This window comes from Bos grunniens, chromosome 3, assembly GCF_055505025.1.
Source record: "Bos grunniens cultivar Pamir isolate PY7600 chromosome 3, Bosgru_T2T1.0, whole genome shotgun sequence".
Classification (NCBI taxonomy): domain Eukaryota; kingdom Metazoa; phylum Chordata; class Mammalia; order Artiodactyla; family Bovidae; genus Bos; species Bos grunniens.
In genome coordinates, this window is record NC_141167.1 from 98,138,080 (window position 1) to 98,154,646 (window position 16,567).

Sequence of the window (16,567 nt, forward strand, 5' to 3'; positions counted from 1 at the left end):
AGGGGGTAGTAAGGGAGCCCAGAAGGTAACACTTAGCTTAGTCTAGAGATAGGGCATGGGGGGCTTCCTGAAGAAGTTAACCATTTGATCTGCTCCTGGCAGCCAAAACTGGTGAGGACTATAGGGAAAGGAGTGGAGAAGGGAATCTAGAGACAAGAAATGGTGTGGGGCTTCCCTGGCGGCTCACTGGTAAAGAATCTGTTTGCCAATGCAGGAGACACAGTTCGATCCCTGGTCCAGGAAGATCCCACATGCCACAGAGCAACTAAGCCCTGGTGCCACAACTATTGAGCCAGTGCTCCAGAGCCTGGCATTGCAACTACTGCACCCACACACCCTAGAGTCTGTGCTCCGTAACAAGAGAAACCACTGCAGTGAAAAGCCCGTGCACTGTAACTAAAGAGTATATCCCGCTCGTCACAACTAGAGAAAAGCCCATGCAGCAACAAAGACCCAGCACAGGCAAAAGTGAATAAATAAATAAGTATTAAAAAGGAAATGGTACGAATGAAGACATAGGATGTGGTACAAACAAAAAAACAAGGTTGTCACTGGCAATCAAAATTGACATCAGTGAAAAGAGGAAGGAAACTGGTAGGAAACCAAAGACTAAGGGTACCTTATATGACAGCAGGTCAGAAGAAATAAATACTGACACACCAAACATATTTATCATTTCTGCCATCCCTTCTAGAAAAACAATACAAAAATACATGAAACAAGAAATATCTCTTAAGGACTTTCATATGGACAAAAGGTATCTATTAAACAACCTGGGGGAAGAAATTTTGGCAAACTATAATTTCACTAGGAAACCTTTCCCCAAGATTGAGCTTTCCTCATTAATATCAAAGCAGGAACTCAAAGGGTATTTGTGGTATAAAAGAAAAATCAACAATGAAATCACAATTATCATTTAATCTTCATTGGCATCAGGAGCCTTGGTACCACACAGAGCAACTCTCTCCCACAGGGCAAGGGAGAGACTTAGAATGAGGTCAAGTTCCTAACATGTATCTCATCCTGCCTAATACTTCTGGGAGGATCATTAAAAAGAGAAAAATTAAATATTTCCAGTTACTATTTGTCACATAATTAACTTTACAGTAATCTTTTCTATTTATTTTTAATTAATTTTTATTGGAGTATAGCATATTAGTTTCTGCCCTACAGCAAAGTGAATCAGATATATATATATATATAAACCCCTCTCTTTTGGATTTCCCTCCCATTAGGTCATCACAGAGTAATCTTTTTAAGTTGAAAAAAAATGGCCTATGGAAAAAAAAAAAAAAAACACAGAAATGGCAAAATCTGAAGAGAAGAGATAATATGACAGCAAGACCAGAGCGTTGGGAGTGAAGTCCTAGGATCAAGATACCAAGAAGAAATTCTAGGGGAAGTCCAACTTTAGGGAAACCCAGTGGGAAAGTATTTTTTTAAATAGACAGTTTGGGGATTAAAAGCAGAAAAGCCCTTCCAGGAAATCATGTTACTGGAGTTCTAAATCCTTTTAGTCTTTTTCTATTCATAGGCTACAGCTCTAAAGAGTACTCTAAATAATTAGCTGCTGCAGATGAGGGAAGGCAATTTGGAGATGCTGAAGAATATCAGGTAGTAACAACAGCAATACAAGATCTGGACTTCTTTGCTGGGCACAATCCTTTGCTGGTACTATAACTTCTTCCTAATAACATTAGCTTGTTCTTGGGTTTCCATATTAAATCAAACAACTTCTCTCCAAAAGGCCCAGTTCTTAATTGCTTAATCAGTTCTTGTCTCTAGTTTCAGTTAGATAAATACATACAAACAGAAATTGGAACTAAATGTCTATACAGACTCAATTTCAAAAATAAGAAGAGAAGACAACATTATAAACTTCCAGATGGTTGTCAATTTAAGCAAATCTACTCTTCTAATGTCGAAGGCAGAAGAGTCTATGTGCAAAAAAGGATACAAAAAAAGGAAAATATAGAAATGTAGACAAGTGTCATAAAAATAATGTCTTCAAGAGGATGTGCCCAACCCTCTGCGTAAGTATGTCATAAGAATAAGATGAGATAGATTTCTGTGTACAGACAATAAGCTCTGAACTCTCCCAGTCTGTACAACTTATTTTCAGGGTTTTTTTAGCTTGATAACAGAAGAGCAGAAGAAAGAGTATTCTAATATCTTTTCATATAATTTAGAATATTCATTGATACTACATTGAAACGTGACAAGTTGTAGTTTCTTTTCCTTTTCCAGCCTTATTGAGCTATATTTAACATATAACATATATGTAAGTTTAAGTAGTATATACATGATGATTTGATAGACATATTTATATGAAATGATTACCAAAATAAGATCAGTTAACACATCTATTATCTCACACAGTTAACCCTGTTTGTTTGTATATGGTAAGAATATTTATATTTTTGCATTTAATGATGTTCTTTTTCTCTCAGATATTTAATGAGCATCTACTATGTTCCAGGCAATGTGTTGCTTTGCCAGATAATAACTTCAGAGTCTTTCAGTAACGCTCCTTCTCCTATTTTCTACAGTAAGGTCCCCAACCTCCGAGATCTAATGTCTGAAAATGTCAGGTGGAGCTGATGTAATAATAATAGAAATAAAGTGCACAATAAATGCAATACGCTTGAATCATCCCCAAACCATCCTTCTCCCACTTCTGGTTCATGGGAAAAACTTCACCAGAGATCTTCCAGTCTCTGGTGCTGGAAAGGTTAGGGACAGCTGTCCTACAGCACTTAGCATGGTACTGAGTTCAGAACATCTGCCCAATAAATGTCCATGAGAATATTTCTTTAAGTGAACATAGGGGGACGTATGCAGTTAGCACTAGACCCAGTGACATAGCACAGACACTCTTGTACAAGGGGCCCACTTCAATAACAACCTGCCTCTGCTTACTGACCCATGCCCCATTCCAAAAGGTTTGTCACACCATACATACCTGTCCACTGAGGGGGACAGCGGCAGTTGTAGGTATTGACCCCATCCACACAAACCCCTCCATTCTGACACTTGTGGTTAGGACAGTCATCTATATTCCGCTCACAGGTGACTCCTTCAAAACCTAGTAAGAGAAGATTAAAGGAAATGATAAATTCTCATAGAGATGATGTGATCTGTTCTTCTCCACAGGATATGGTCATCAGAACAGACTGACTTCATTATTACAGTTCAACAGACAGCAGATGGTCAACCCAAGACTCACCATATAAAAATCCCCCATCTTCTGTCTTTTCTTGCCTCATGCATAGACAGTTAAAACGAATCACTGTGCCAAAGACATGCCTTCATAGTTACCTCACAAGTATTTCAAAGTGTTTTCATGAAATAAAATCCCAGTGAAGACAAATGTCTACTCGGGACAGCTGGTTCTAAAAAAAAGGGCATTAGATTTTCCCCAGCTCCATGCTAGATTAATGGGAAGAACAAATAAAAGATCACCTAATTAAATTTAAATTTCTTTTTGTTTTTTTCTTGGGAAAATCATGGGGGAGAATAGGGAGACATAAAAAAAATACTGAACTGAAAGTCTGAAGATAAGGGTCAAGTTCTAACCTCACTGCTTATAAGCCATTTAATACTTGGTAATTATAAGCTCTAAAGTAGCTTCCTCATCTGTAAAATAAGTCTGGCTGCACCTGCCCAGCCTGTCTTTCAAGGTTGTTATAAGTGCCACATCGTAAGTATAACACAATATAAATATAAAAAGCTATCTGAATATGGAGTGGCATTATTACTAACTAAACTTGACAATTCTTCAAATTGTTCATCCTCCTTTCCACACTTATAGCACTGCTTCCTTCCTCTTGATTTTTCCCTTTTATTAAAAATGAAAATACCACATCAAACTTTACCCTAATTGCCCATAGCATGTTCCCCTATATAATTTATGAGTGAGTGAAGTCATTTAGTCGTGTCTGATTCTTTGTGACCCCATTGACTGTAGCCTCTCTGTCCACGGGATTTTCCAGGCAAGAATACTGGAGTGGGTTGCCATATCCTTCTCCAAGAGATCTTCCCGACTGAGGGATTGAACCTGGGTCTCCCGCATCATAGGCAGATGCTTTACCATCTGAGCCACCAGGGAAGTCCTATATAATTTATACATTGGGCTTTTTTCTTTTTTTATTTATTTATTTTTTTTTTTACTTTACAATATTGTATTGGTTTTGTCATATATCAACATGCATCCGACACGGGTGTACATGTGTTCTCTTTCCTTCCTACCAAATCTCTTAACTATTAAAATGGAAGACTATCAGCTTTAAGACAAGAGAGGAAGTTTACAGAACATTCCCTTATTTGAAATACATATAACTAAGTATTTGGCCTCTTCAGAATGTCCCTTAAGTTTCTCTCTTTTACTACTCAAAACACATATTGGGTCTTATATTGGCACTGGTATAGTTAAATAAAAGAACGAGTTCCTGCTTTCAGGACACTGCAGTCTGGTGAGTGGGCAGACATCAATCACGCCTTGCTTTCTTCATTCCTTTGCACAAGCTACTGTGGCGTTCTACATCTGCTCTGTTACACTGGAACACAGCTGGTTTCTCTGAATACAGTCGCAGTCATGTGCATGAGTATGAACCAAGTAACCAAAAAAATTACCCAGAGACCAAAGGAAATCACTTTGTAGAAGATGGAGATAATTGAACGCTTGACTGAAGAGAATTCTATTTCTCCAGTATTTGGTAAGAAGTCCATGCAAGCAGATGAGTCATTAAGTAAGCTTGAGAAAGACTATGAAAACATTTATAGACTCAGATTTTTAAAAAATTAATCATATTACTCAAATATCTTCTGGGCTTCCCAGGTGCTGTTAGTGGTAAAGTATCCGCCTGCCAGTGCAGGAGACATAAGAGACGAGGGTTTGATCCCTGGGTTGGAAAGATCACCTGGAGAAGGAAATGGCAACCCACTCCAGTGTTCCCGCCCAGAAAGTCCCATGGACAGAGAAGCCTCGCAGGTTACAGTCAACAGGGTCACAAAGAGTCGGACATGAATGAAGTGACTTAGCATGCACTCATATATCTGTTTAATCATATGACAATCTTACAAATGGATGGAGTCAATAAATGCTGAACTGCTTAAGCCCACCCAATATTATGATAAAGTGAGAGCAAATCTATAGATCCACAAAGTACAGTCCCTGAACAACAACTGCAGTCTCTGTTTCTAGTCTAGTGCTCTTAAACGGAAACATTCTTTGGAAAAGTTAGATACTTTCAGAATGTGGGAGAGAAATAAAGGGTCCTGGCCCACCACTGTTAGAAACCCTTGTGGTTTGGTGGTGTCCTAGAACTGATACTGGCCATTCCAACTTGATCTCCCTGGTGACCAAGACTAAATATGGTTGGATAAGGTGTCAAAGAGGTGATGAAGCCTTTGTAGCCAAACTATTTGAATTTATATTAGCCAGTGTTACAATGAACAGAATTCACCAACCACAGACAAATTAAGAAAGCTGAAACATTTCAACATAACATATAAGAAATAAGATGTTTTCTTTTCATCACTATTTTTGAGATAGTTCTTACCTGTCACTATGTAGTTATTTAGGCAGAAAGGCAAATAGGTGAAAGAGTTAACTCATGGTTGAAGCATGGCCTCTGGGTTAAACTGCCTAGATTCAATTCTCACACTTTCCATGCAGTAGAAGAGTGAACATGGGCAAGATATTATATATGCTTAATACTTAAACTTTCTTTCCTCTCTTGACTAATTAACAGGACCTACCTGAAAGGTTGTTTTAATGATTAAATGAGTTAGACAGAAAAAAAAAAAAAAAATTTAACAAACTGTGCTGGAACAACTGAATATCTAGATGCAAAAGAATAAAGTTGGATTCCTTCCTCATCCCATAAACAAAAATGAACTCAAAAATGTATGAGTTAAAATGATAAGATTCTTAGGATAAAACATAGGAGGAAATCTTTGAGACCTGGGCTAGATAGAGATGTCTTACACATGACCAAAAGCAAGTCACAAAAGAAAAAACTGACAGTTTGGAATTAATCAAAATTAAAACCACCTGGGTTTCAAAGAAACCCAATCAAGAAAGTAAAAAGACAGTTCACAGAAAGGGAGAAAATATTTGCAAATCATATATCTAGGAGATACAAAGAACTCTTACAACAATATTAAAATACAATATCCATAATAATACAAATAATCCAGTTATAAAATGGGTGAAGGCGCTAAATAGACATTTCTCCAAGGAAGATACACAAAAGGCCAGTAAGCACATGAAATGATGCTCAGCATCAGCCATCAGGAAAATGCAAATCATGACCACAATAAGCTATCACTTCACACCCACTAGAATGGCTATAATTTAAAAGACAGATAGCAACAAGTGCTGGTGAGGTAATGGAGAAATTGGAAATCCTTATACACTGCTGGTTGGAAGGTATTAATAAAATAATGCAGCCACTATGGGCTATAGTCTGGCAGTCCCGAAAAGATTAAATAGGGTTACCATACCACCCAGCAATTCCTCTCATAAGTAAAACCAAAAAGAAATGGAAAATATATGCCCATTCAAAGACTTGTACAAGAATGTTCAGAGCAACATTATTCTTAATTGTCAAAAAAAAAAAGCAGAAGCAGCCCAAATGTCTATTTCGTGATGAATAGATAAATACAAAGTGGTAAATCCATATAATGGAATATAATGCATACACAAGAAGCATACTATGTGTTCCCATTTATATGAAATGTCCAGAATAGACAGCTCTATAGAGAGAGTAGATGAGTAATTGCCTAGTGCTGGGAGGGAGTTGGGGCGGGGGGCAGGGGAGGGGAGTGGGGAGGTTAGGGAGTGACTGCTAATGGGAACAAAGTTTCTTTTGAAGTCATATAAAAATGAGCTAAAATTTTTTGTGGTAATGGTTACATATATCTGTAAATATACTCAAAACCACTGAACAGTGTGCTTTAAAAGAAAATTATATGGTATGTAAATTGTATCTCAATAAAACTGTTATATTTGAAGGAAAAGCACTTAAAACAATGCCTGATGGCACTGTGTTTATTATATGTTAGTGGGATCAAAGCATCTCTTAGAGATTATCTACTCTAATCCTTTTATGTTACAGATGAAGAAGGGGCACACGGCTGACTTACTGTACATGGCTAGGAGGCAGGAGCCAGTCCTAAACCAGAAACTTTACCTAGATTTGGTCAGTATGGTCTCTGGGACCCCAAAGTTCTCTTCCAAAAATCTGAAAAACTGACGTTGGGTCAAAAGTTCCCATATCTGAGAAAACTCTAGCCAAATTAGTTCTCCTCGAAAATTAAGACAGGATTTATGCTTCAAAAATAGAGATACAGGGCTCTTTTTGGAAATAACCAGCAAATTCTTATAAAAAGTCTACGCAAAGTAGGGGTAAGGGGGTGCAGAGGATGGATGTGGCTTCAATGAATAAGTTACAGTGCAATCACTTCTTTAAAATGTTTTAAGGTTTTAAGGGAAAGGGAAGCAGACAAGTCTCCAGACCTGTGGGTGGGATGGGTGTAGCCGACTTATGGAAAGGCTCACATGACTGTACTAAAAGGAGTTTGCTGCTCGAAGCCAACTCACATCCTTAAAAGGCCAAAAAGAAAGAAATTAAACTCAGAAGGAACATTTTTAAGACTGTGCTGTAATAAAACCATGGGCCACGTAACTGATAAACGATGACAGGGAGGGTGGGGAGCAGAAAAGTGTCTTTTGAACTTGTCATCCCACACAGATACCAGCATCTCTCAAGAGAGCTTCCATATCTTTTCATTTTTATTCCCTAGGAGGTGTGATGGTGGAAAGACTTGGTGCAGAGGCTCAAAGAGGAGAGCAGAAAGGGGAAGCTGAGATGACACAACTGGGATCCTCCCAGGCCAGGCTGAAGGTCCTCAGGAAGAGCTTCCGTGCACAGGGATAAGAGAGTGAAGAAAACCCAGGGATACCTGGAACTGGACAAAGGCACCAAAGGTAAACAGCTACAGGCTACCTTCTCTCCCTGCCCTCTGGAAAGAAGCCTGTTAAAAGAGCAAATTGGTCCCAATTCCATCCCACTGGTTTCCTTGGCACACTTCATCCATCCTCTGAATGGGCCCCAGTGAGCTCACTGACCCCATGGGTGGCCCATGAATTTTAGCCCCACCACCCACCCAGGCTGCTGTTCCTACCCATCTCCCTCTGTATCTCCCAAATGAGCTCTACTTTCCTAACTTTACCTCCTAAGAAGTCAGAGAAATGAGTAAAGGGATTCAAAAGAAATAACTTCCAAACTTTTTTTAAATTGCAGAATATAGGAATGCTCTTCTGTATCACATCCAATTCATTCATTTGTCAAATATTCACTGAGTCTCAATTTGTGCCAGGCAAGAGGTTGGATACTGGGGGCGGGGGGCGGGGGGCAGGTAATTAAGATGAGAGTGTCTACCGGAAAGGAAGAACAGGTAGTTTAATAAGTGTTGTGCTAGAGGTACATAGGTTGCGAAAGATCTTGAGAGAGTCTCTAGTCCCCCCGGGGGTGGGGAATACAGAAGGCATTTCAGTGAAATAGATGCCTTTGGCACATCACAAGGAATAAATTCTAAACAAAAAGGCAGGGTGGGAGGGGGAAGTAAGTGATAGAAGGCTGAAGAGATAGCAGGGGCAAAACTGTCAAGCATGGGAGGACAGGAAAAACATGAAGGAACATCAAGAAAAACTGGACTCAGGGCCCAAACTAAAGGGGCTAAAAGAATGCGCCCTGCAAAATGGTATGATAATTTCTGCATCTGCTCCAGAGAAATCTGCCAGAATATGATTAGTATAATACCCCAGAGAACGTCACATGCCTTGTGCATATGAGAATGCAAGGGGGAATTATTTCTAAGAGTTTTTAAGCTCAGCAACTGCAGAGCAGACACAAAAGCCACAGAATGTGGCTAAGCTTTATTTTAATGATATAGGGATATTACATATAATCAAGCCTGTAAAGTACAGGGGTGATTTACAAAGGATAAACCTTCTTTGTTTGGAGAGAACAGATTGGGCAGCTTTTTATGAAGTTTAAAAATCATAAAGGAATAAGGAGGTACAGGAGAGAAAGAAAAAGGGAAAGTCCATCAGGGATTGTCCAGTCCAACTGTGAACTCGCAGGCAAAGCCAGGAGATGCAAACAGCACACTGCTACTTCTTAATATATCCACAGGCATACAACCAGCTTAACTTATAAACCCCAAAACATTGGGAGTCAGTGATTCAAGAATGTATCTTCTATTTTGTTCTTTAGCTAAAATTATTCTAGCTGAGTACTCCTCCTTACAGTTTCTGCTAAAATCTTTACCTAACAGTAGTTTATGAAAGATCTGGGTTATTAACAGTTGCTGAATCAAGGAGAAGATGAAATACAGTTCCTTGATTTCATTCTATCAACTCCCTCTTGAATATATTCCTTTTTTCTTCCCTCTATTGAGAAACATTTCTTTCTTTATTACTCAGGATGAGTCATATTTACAGTTTTAATTCCCCCCATCAATCTTAATACTAAAATCATCTCAGTAACTATAGTGCCCTTTGCAGGAAAAGAACTATGTTATAACCATTCAAATATAATCACTAACTTATGTAGGGTTCACTGAGTTTTAGAGTTGAAAAGAACTCCAATTCTTTTTACTCAGTACTAGTGTAAACCAGTACAGAAGGAGAAGCTAGACTAAGTCTAGCAGGTATGTTACCAGGAAGAAAATAAGAAAACCAAAATTGTGCTCTCAGTACTACCATCCTATACTAACCTTGGCCTGTAAAGTCAGAAGGTGTGTGCCTAGTATATACCTGTCACGGTTTCCAGGTGCTTGGGATACATCACCAAACAAAAACAGAGATCCTAGCTTTTACTCTGGAGAGGAGAAGAGGCAGAAAAATTTGGAAAGACAGACAATAAACAATAGACATAATGAGCTAAATTATATAGTGAAAATTATACAGTAAGATGATGACAAGCGTTACCAAAAAAGAAAAGAAAAGGTAGACCAAGGCCAGAGATGAAGGCGGAAGGGAAAGGTTACAATCTGAAATAGGGCGATCAGGGCAAGCTTCAGTTAAAACTGACAAGATTTGAAATGTGGTGGGAAGCAGCCATCTGAGAACTGCAGAACCTGGACAAAAGTGACTTTACCTGTCACTGGCTTGGTTTCCCCATCTTTAGAATGGAAATAATGATTCTCTTCAAATAAGGGTGCTGTTTACATTGAGATAGTGATTGCTATTTTAAGTAACATTTTAGTCTCTTGACTAGTGTTGGGGGCAATGCAGGAGGGACGGGAGAACAGTATTGCATTATAAAAAGGACTCTGTAAAAGAAAATCATCTCCAGGCATTATTTCTCTATGTGGAAATAAAGTTAATACTTTGCAAACTCCACCTGGGACATAAAAACAATGAGCATAAAATCTTACACATTGTATAAATATATATTTATTCACAGTGTTATTGCATCATCTATTGTTTTTAATTCTTTTTTAATTTCCTTCTATATATTGTCCAAGCTGACATCATCTGTTTCAGATCATGAGACCCTGAAAGGCAACAACTAGCCTACTTTACTATTTTTAGATATCTGCATGATGCCATACACAGCCTGTAGGCATGTGCTCAGTCACTCAGTCATATCCGACTCTTTGCAACCCCACAGACTATAGCCCACTAGGCTCCCCTGTCCATGGAATTTTCTAGGCAAGAATGCTGGAGCAGGTTGCCATTTCCTACTCTAGGGGATCAAACCTGCATCTCTTGTGTCTTCTTCATCGGCAGGCAAATTCTATACTACTGGGCTACCTGGGAAGCCCATACACAGGCTGGTGTATAACAAATACTATCGATCATAATTAAAAGTATCTCCTTTTTATTTTAACATGAACCTACTTTTTTTAACCCACACATCCCTAAACATTTAACAAAAAGTCTTAGACATTTCAAAGCACCTTCAGGGGCAGACAAGAAGTTAACATTTGGAAATAACCTGCCTGGATTTCAGGACTCGGCCTAACCACATGTCATCTGTACAACTTTGGGTAAATTGCTTCACATCTCAAAACTTGAGTTGTTTCACCTGGGAAAACTTGAACAATAATACCTGTCTCCAAGGATTTTGTGTAATAGAGCTAATGGCTGCAGAAGTACCTGGCACAGTGCCTGACTTATAAAAGGCATTAAATAAATGTTAGTTTGCTCTTTGCCAAATCTTCTGCCCCCAGCCTTGCACCCTGATCCCAATCCCAAACACACACACATACACACACTTCATCAGTATATTAAAGAAAAAAAAAAAAAAAAAGCCTTGCTTTAAACTATAAGTGGAGTGTAAGAGACAGCCAAGACGTCCTTACTCCATCCCACCAGCCCTGGCAGCCTCTAGCTGTGGAATCCCTGGTTATTTCCTTTCTCAAGGAGGAGATACTATTCTGGTTTGACAGATCCTTTCCTGGACACACTCTCAGAATTCCCTAAGGTTCTTATCGTGGCTGATGGATAACAATGCAGAGGCTATGGGAGTGAATAATCACTCGCTCCCAGCTAAAAACTTCCTTTATTGACTTCTCTAACTTCCCGTTAGTACTTTGCTGCCAAATCAACCTCCTGTCCTAGGCAACTATTAAAACTAATTTTCTTGAAACTAAAAGACATGTTTAGTGGTCAGCAATAAATTGCACTAACCTCAATTACTAGCCACTTAGGCTATTAGAATGCCAGACTATTAGAATATTCACAAAATTAAATTGTTTACATTTCTGTTTCCTTCTTTTAACCCTTAAAATGCAAACAAAAGCAGGAATGAAGAAAGACACCTTTTAGTTATTCCTTCTAAAAGATAATGTGGATGACAGTAATATTAGGTAAATAAATACTTAGTGTATAAAATGACAGCAGTATCTATTCTTCACCGAAAGAGAAACTGAAAGCAAGGCAATTAAGCAGCTTGTTTTCACGGCTTCTGGTTAAGTGGTATCTCTTCCTATTATGTGGCAGTGTCTTGTATTGCGTATTCCAAGTACATAGGATGGTGCCTAGAACATAGTGGGCAGCCAAAAAATTTTAACTGAATGAAATGAATAAATTGCCATTTGCTTTTATCCTGAAGACCAACGTATGACCTTTAATCCCCAAAAGAGAAAACACACGATCCCATTACATGTGACCCATATCCACAACACCAGAATCTAAGATTCCTACTTCAAAAGAGTAGCTGGAACAGCTTTTTGAGGCAATTCTGCTTACTCAGCACGTTATTCCCTCCCTACGGTTTTTCCTTCTTTTGTTTTTGCACTAAGGATATTTGTATAAAAACAGAATCTTTGTTGCTTAGTAATTCATCTGTTCCAGCCACTTGTGCTCTGTTCTCAGTCAAAATTCTCAGTTTTCGGCCTCCTCATCAGTTTTATAGGGAGTTTAGTGAACTGGCCAGCCTCGCTCCTTTTTCCATCCTACGGAACAACGGGCCCCAAGTTCCCACACATTACTCCTCTTTTGCTTCTATCTTGGGTTATGTGTCGTTGTGCCAAACATCATCTATCAGCAGTCATCAAAAACTGCTCACTCGTTAACAGAGCACCACCACCACGCCAGCTGCAAAAGTCTCCAGCTTCAAGTCTGGGTAGGGTTACCCCAAAGTTAGAGAGGGTTCTAAAGACCAGAATTTCAAAGAAAATTATAAAAGAGTAGGGGGGTGCAATCAAGTAACTAGTAAAATAATCCATTATTCCATCAGAGGTAAAAGCATATAAGAAAGTTGATTATCTAGTATTACTATCAATTCAGTTTGAAGCATTTTATTAATCACACATTAAATTTTTCAATGTCTAATTCTCCTTATGTTCCTTTCCATTCTATAGACTTATCAATCTTTTCCCAGAGCTCTGTTTCTCTTATTTCTCACTGTTCCTCCAAAAAGGACAATAAACAATTTCCAAGTCACTCATCATCATAAACTCTGACATGTTAAATTACCCCCTGCTCAGTTTATGGACCACACTGGGCCCATAAAACTCCTCTCTCACCAGCAAACCACCCCACACAACATTCTCACTTCCCCTTTTCCCTGCTGGGAAGGATACTTCCTCAAGGAACACTGAACCACACCCCATCCCCTTCCTTCCTGCTGGATGTGCATCCCCCAAGCCAGGACACTAGGGGGACTCCTTACCTGGAAGGCAACTGCACTCAAAGGTAAAGTCACCGGTCTGCCGGCAGGTACCTCCGTTGACACAGGGGGAGGGTGCGCAGGGCACATAGGGACTGTCGCAGTGCTGGCCTGTGAAGCCCTGGGGGCACTGGCACTGATAGGAGCCCGGGAGGTTGAGGCAGGTGCCACCGTGCTGGCACTGTCCTGGAATGTCACACTCATTGACATCAGTCTCACATTTCTGCCCTGTGAAGCCTGCAAGGCATGTGCAGGAGAACTGGTTGGCCATAGTGGTACAGGTACTTCCGTTTGCACAGGGGTGGGACAGGCAGGCATCAGTCCACTGGCACAGTTTACCTACAGGAAAGATAACAGAAGTAAGAAATTGACCACAGAAATGGGTGTCAGCCCATCCCACCCCACATCTCCCACCCAACAGGTGACGTAAGGAAGCCATTGCGTGGAGAATCCCTAAGTTCTCTGAACTGTACAGGAAGCCCGTATCAGAGCCTCCCCAAGTTCATCTGACAGGAGCACTCTCCAGGGCCCTTAGCTGAGACACAAAGACTCAGTGGAGCACAGGAGTGACTGTAGGTAAATCGCAGGAAGCCTACAAGAATCCCTGCAGCACAGAAGGGTCTGGATCCACCTAGTGTCTCACACCTCTTTGTTTCTGCCTAAGATACTCCTCTGTTTGGAAGGCTGTCTTCCATGTTGTTCACCCAGTGGGCTGCACTGTCTTGATAATTCTACTCATAAGTCACCACTGCCATAAAGTCATCCTTAATGCTCCACCCAGGTACCCAAGCCCCCAACCCCTCTCTTTCCCTCACATACACACCTGTACACATGCAAACACATACCCCAAGTTTGCTGTTTTCTTTTATTATGTCACCTGTCACACTAGCAGGGCTCCGATCCCTAGAGTAGGCTCCCAAATCATGTCTTTTGAATGAAAATAAAATGTACTGATATTTTCCACAATACACTGTGACTAAACAGACCTCTTAGATGATAAAAACAAGTCAATATGACTTCTGCTTCCCTTAAACACAACACACATGCACACGTATTCCGGGAAACATCTTGTTAATTGTGGTCTTGACAAAAATAGTGCTGGATGTGTTTGAAGAAGATGAAGAATCTCTGGCTTCTTAAACATGAAAAAAACTAGAAGCTGTCATAAGAATAAAGATCTAGAAAGGCAATTCTTGTGGACTCTCTCAGGTAGGAAAGCGCTAGAAAGAATCAGGAAGACAGTGTTCAATCTCAAGGAATCAAAACAGATTCTCTGAGGTAGAGAGAGAGAGAGGGAAAAAAACTACTTCTATGCTACTAGTAAATTCAGTATTCACGTGGCTTTCTATTTTCATGAGTTCGAGTTTTTTCAAAACTGAAGATCTGAGAATCTCCTGAATGTGTTAATACTCCAATTGGTTGTCTAGGTAAACATTAAAATCTTTGACCCCACCTCCACATAGAAAAGCAAGTAAGAGCCATGACAGATTCTCTAAAAGGGAGAGAGAGGTGACACATGAGTACACAAAAGTACTCTCTGTCTACCAGGAATATCAAATCAAAGGGAAAAGGGGAAAAAAAAATCTAGGTACAGCATGTATACCTCAGGGAAGACAGAGTGAAGGCACCTTCATTTTTCTCCCTATTTTCCTTCATTCTACTGAGAGTACTTACCTACAGTGGAGAACAGATAAAAATGGTTACTTCTGCCAACAGTGTATTTCAGAGTATTTGCCTACAACTGAAACAAGAAGGTTGCTGACCTTGGTTTCCCATATACGTTTTGTACAAGCACTAACCTTCTGCCTCTGTTTTTTTCATCTATGAGTGAGGTGAGCTCATAAGGTCTGATGAGGTAGGGTAGTGAGCTATCCCAAAACTAAAAGGGTGAGCTTGACCTGTGGTGGTTCCTAAAGTGGTAGATGAAAGTGGCAGATGTATAAAGATGATTAGCACCCTGAGGACTACCAAGAAGAGATCTTTTTAATAGCAAGGAATCCACTTTAATTTAAGGGTTATTTCAGAGTAACGTTTTCATTATGAAGAAGGTATCACTGCCGTTTACACTAGTCGGGATTAAAATGTTTTAAGTGGATATGCCCTCCCTTGCCTTGTGGAGCAAAACAACTTGAAACTGACAATCAGGAAAAATTATTCTCTCAACCACCAAATCTCTTCAGTGACTCACAGTATCAATGCTGTCACAGTCATGATGGAGATATAACTGTAACACCTTTTAATCAAAAACCAATAGAACAAGCATTCCAAACTGAATGAATCAGTCTAGTTTTCTAAGTGTGTTTTTCATTTTCTAATTAGATTTACAGAATTGTTGATATACTGGAGGACAAAACAGTGAATAGTTCTCCTTTTCAGAACTAAGTTAATAAACACTTATGGTTCATTTTGAATAAAGCTCAGACCCACCTTTGAAGAGCTCATAATACAGTCAGATGAGAAACATGTCAAAATTGATTACAACAAACTATGACACATAAAATAATAGAACACAGAGACTAACTGTGTAAAGGAATCATGAGAGGGTCACTGAGAGGTTACAATAACATTAGGCAATTTCCAAATGTAGAAAAGGGCATTCCAGCAAAGGAGTATGCAATAGCATGGAGGCACAGGAAGTGTGACATTTTCAGGAAATGATGAGGACGCTGGCGTCACTAAAGCGAGATGCTTGTGGGGAAGTGAGGCTATAAAAAGACGCAAGGCCTAGACTGTGAAGGGCTGTGAAAGCCAAGTAAAAGAGTCTGCAGTTTACTCTGCAGATGACGAAAAGTCACTAGGCATGGTAAGCAGGTGAGTTTGTGAGAAGATTTGCATGTATAACTAAAGATGTGGCGATGTGACAGGTAAACAAGACGGGGAGAAAGTAAAGGTAAGGAAACCAATTAGGAAACGACTGCAGGAGTCCAAGTGAGAAAGGACATGAACGTCAACTACAGAGCAGAAGAGGAAACGGAGGGGAGTAGACAGGTGGGAAGAAACTCAGACTAAAATGCATGCCTGAGTCCAGGTGGGCTACAGACAAATGAGATGGAGTTTCTAGCTTGGGGTATTTGGAGGGCACACTGGTGTCACTATCTATATCAACATGTTGAGTTTCAGGTGCCTGTTGAATTTCCAAGGATAATATGCAATAGATAGTTAGCCTGAATGTCAGTGTCAGTGTGAAGCAAAAAGGATGATCGTGAGAGTCATCAGCAGGGGATGAAGATGATGACAGCTGAAGAAACTGGAGAGAGTGAGACTCCCTGGGGAAAGCTGTCATATGGCTCAAAAGAAGGCTCAAAACAGAGTTCCAAAGAACAAAAATTAAATGCATGAGGACAGGGACAAGGCAATAGAGAAGCAAAAGAAACAAT

The 16,567-nt window shown here is 39.7% G+C and overlaps 1 protein-coding gene across 3 annotated transcripts in view; it reads right to left on the reverse strand.

Annotated features, from left to right (window-relative positions):
• The window catches only part of NOTCH2 (notch receptor 2), a 175,103-nt gene that overhangs the window by 78,903 nt on the left and 79,633 nt on the right, over positions 1 to 16,567 (reverse strand). For all 3 annotated transcript variants that reach the window (XM_086392157.1, XM_086392158.1, XM_086392160.1), the window contains 2 exons: positions 13,194 to 13,529; positions 2,963 to 3,085 (listed from right to left, as the gene is read on the reverse strand). In XM_086392157.1, coding sequence (XP_086248283.1) covers positions 2,963 to 3,085; positions 13,194 to 13,529 — 459 coding nt within the window. The remainder of the gene's footprint in view (positions 1 to 2,962; positions 3,086 to 13,193; positions 13,530 to 16,567) is intronic.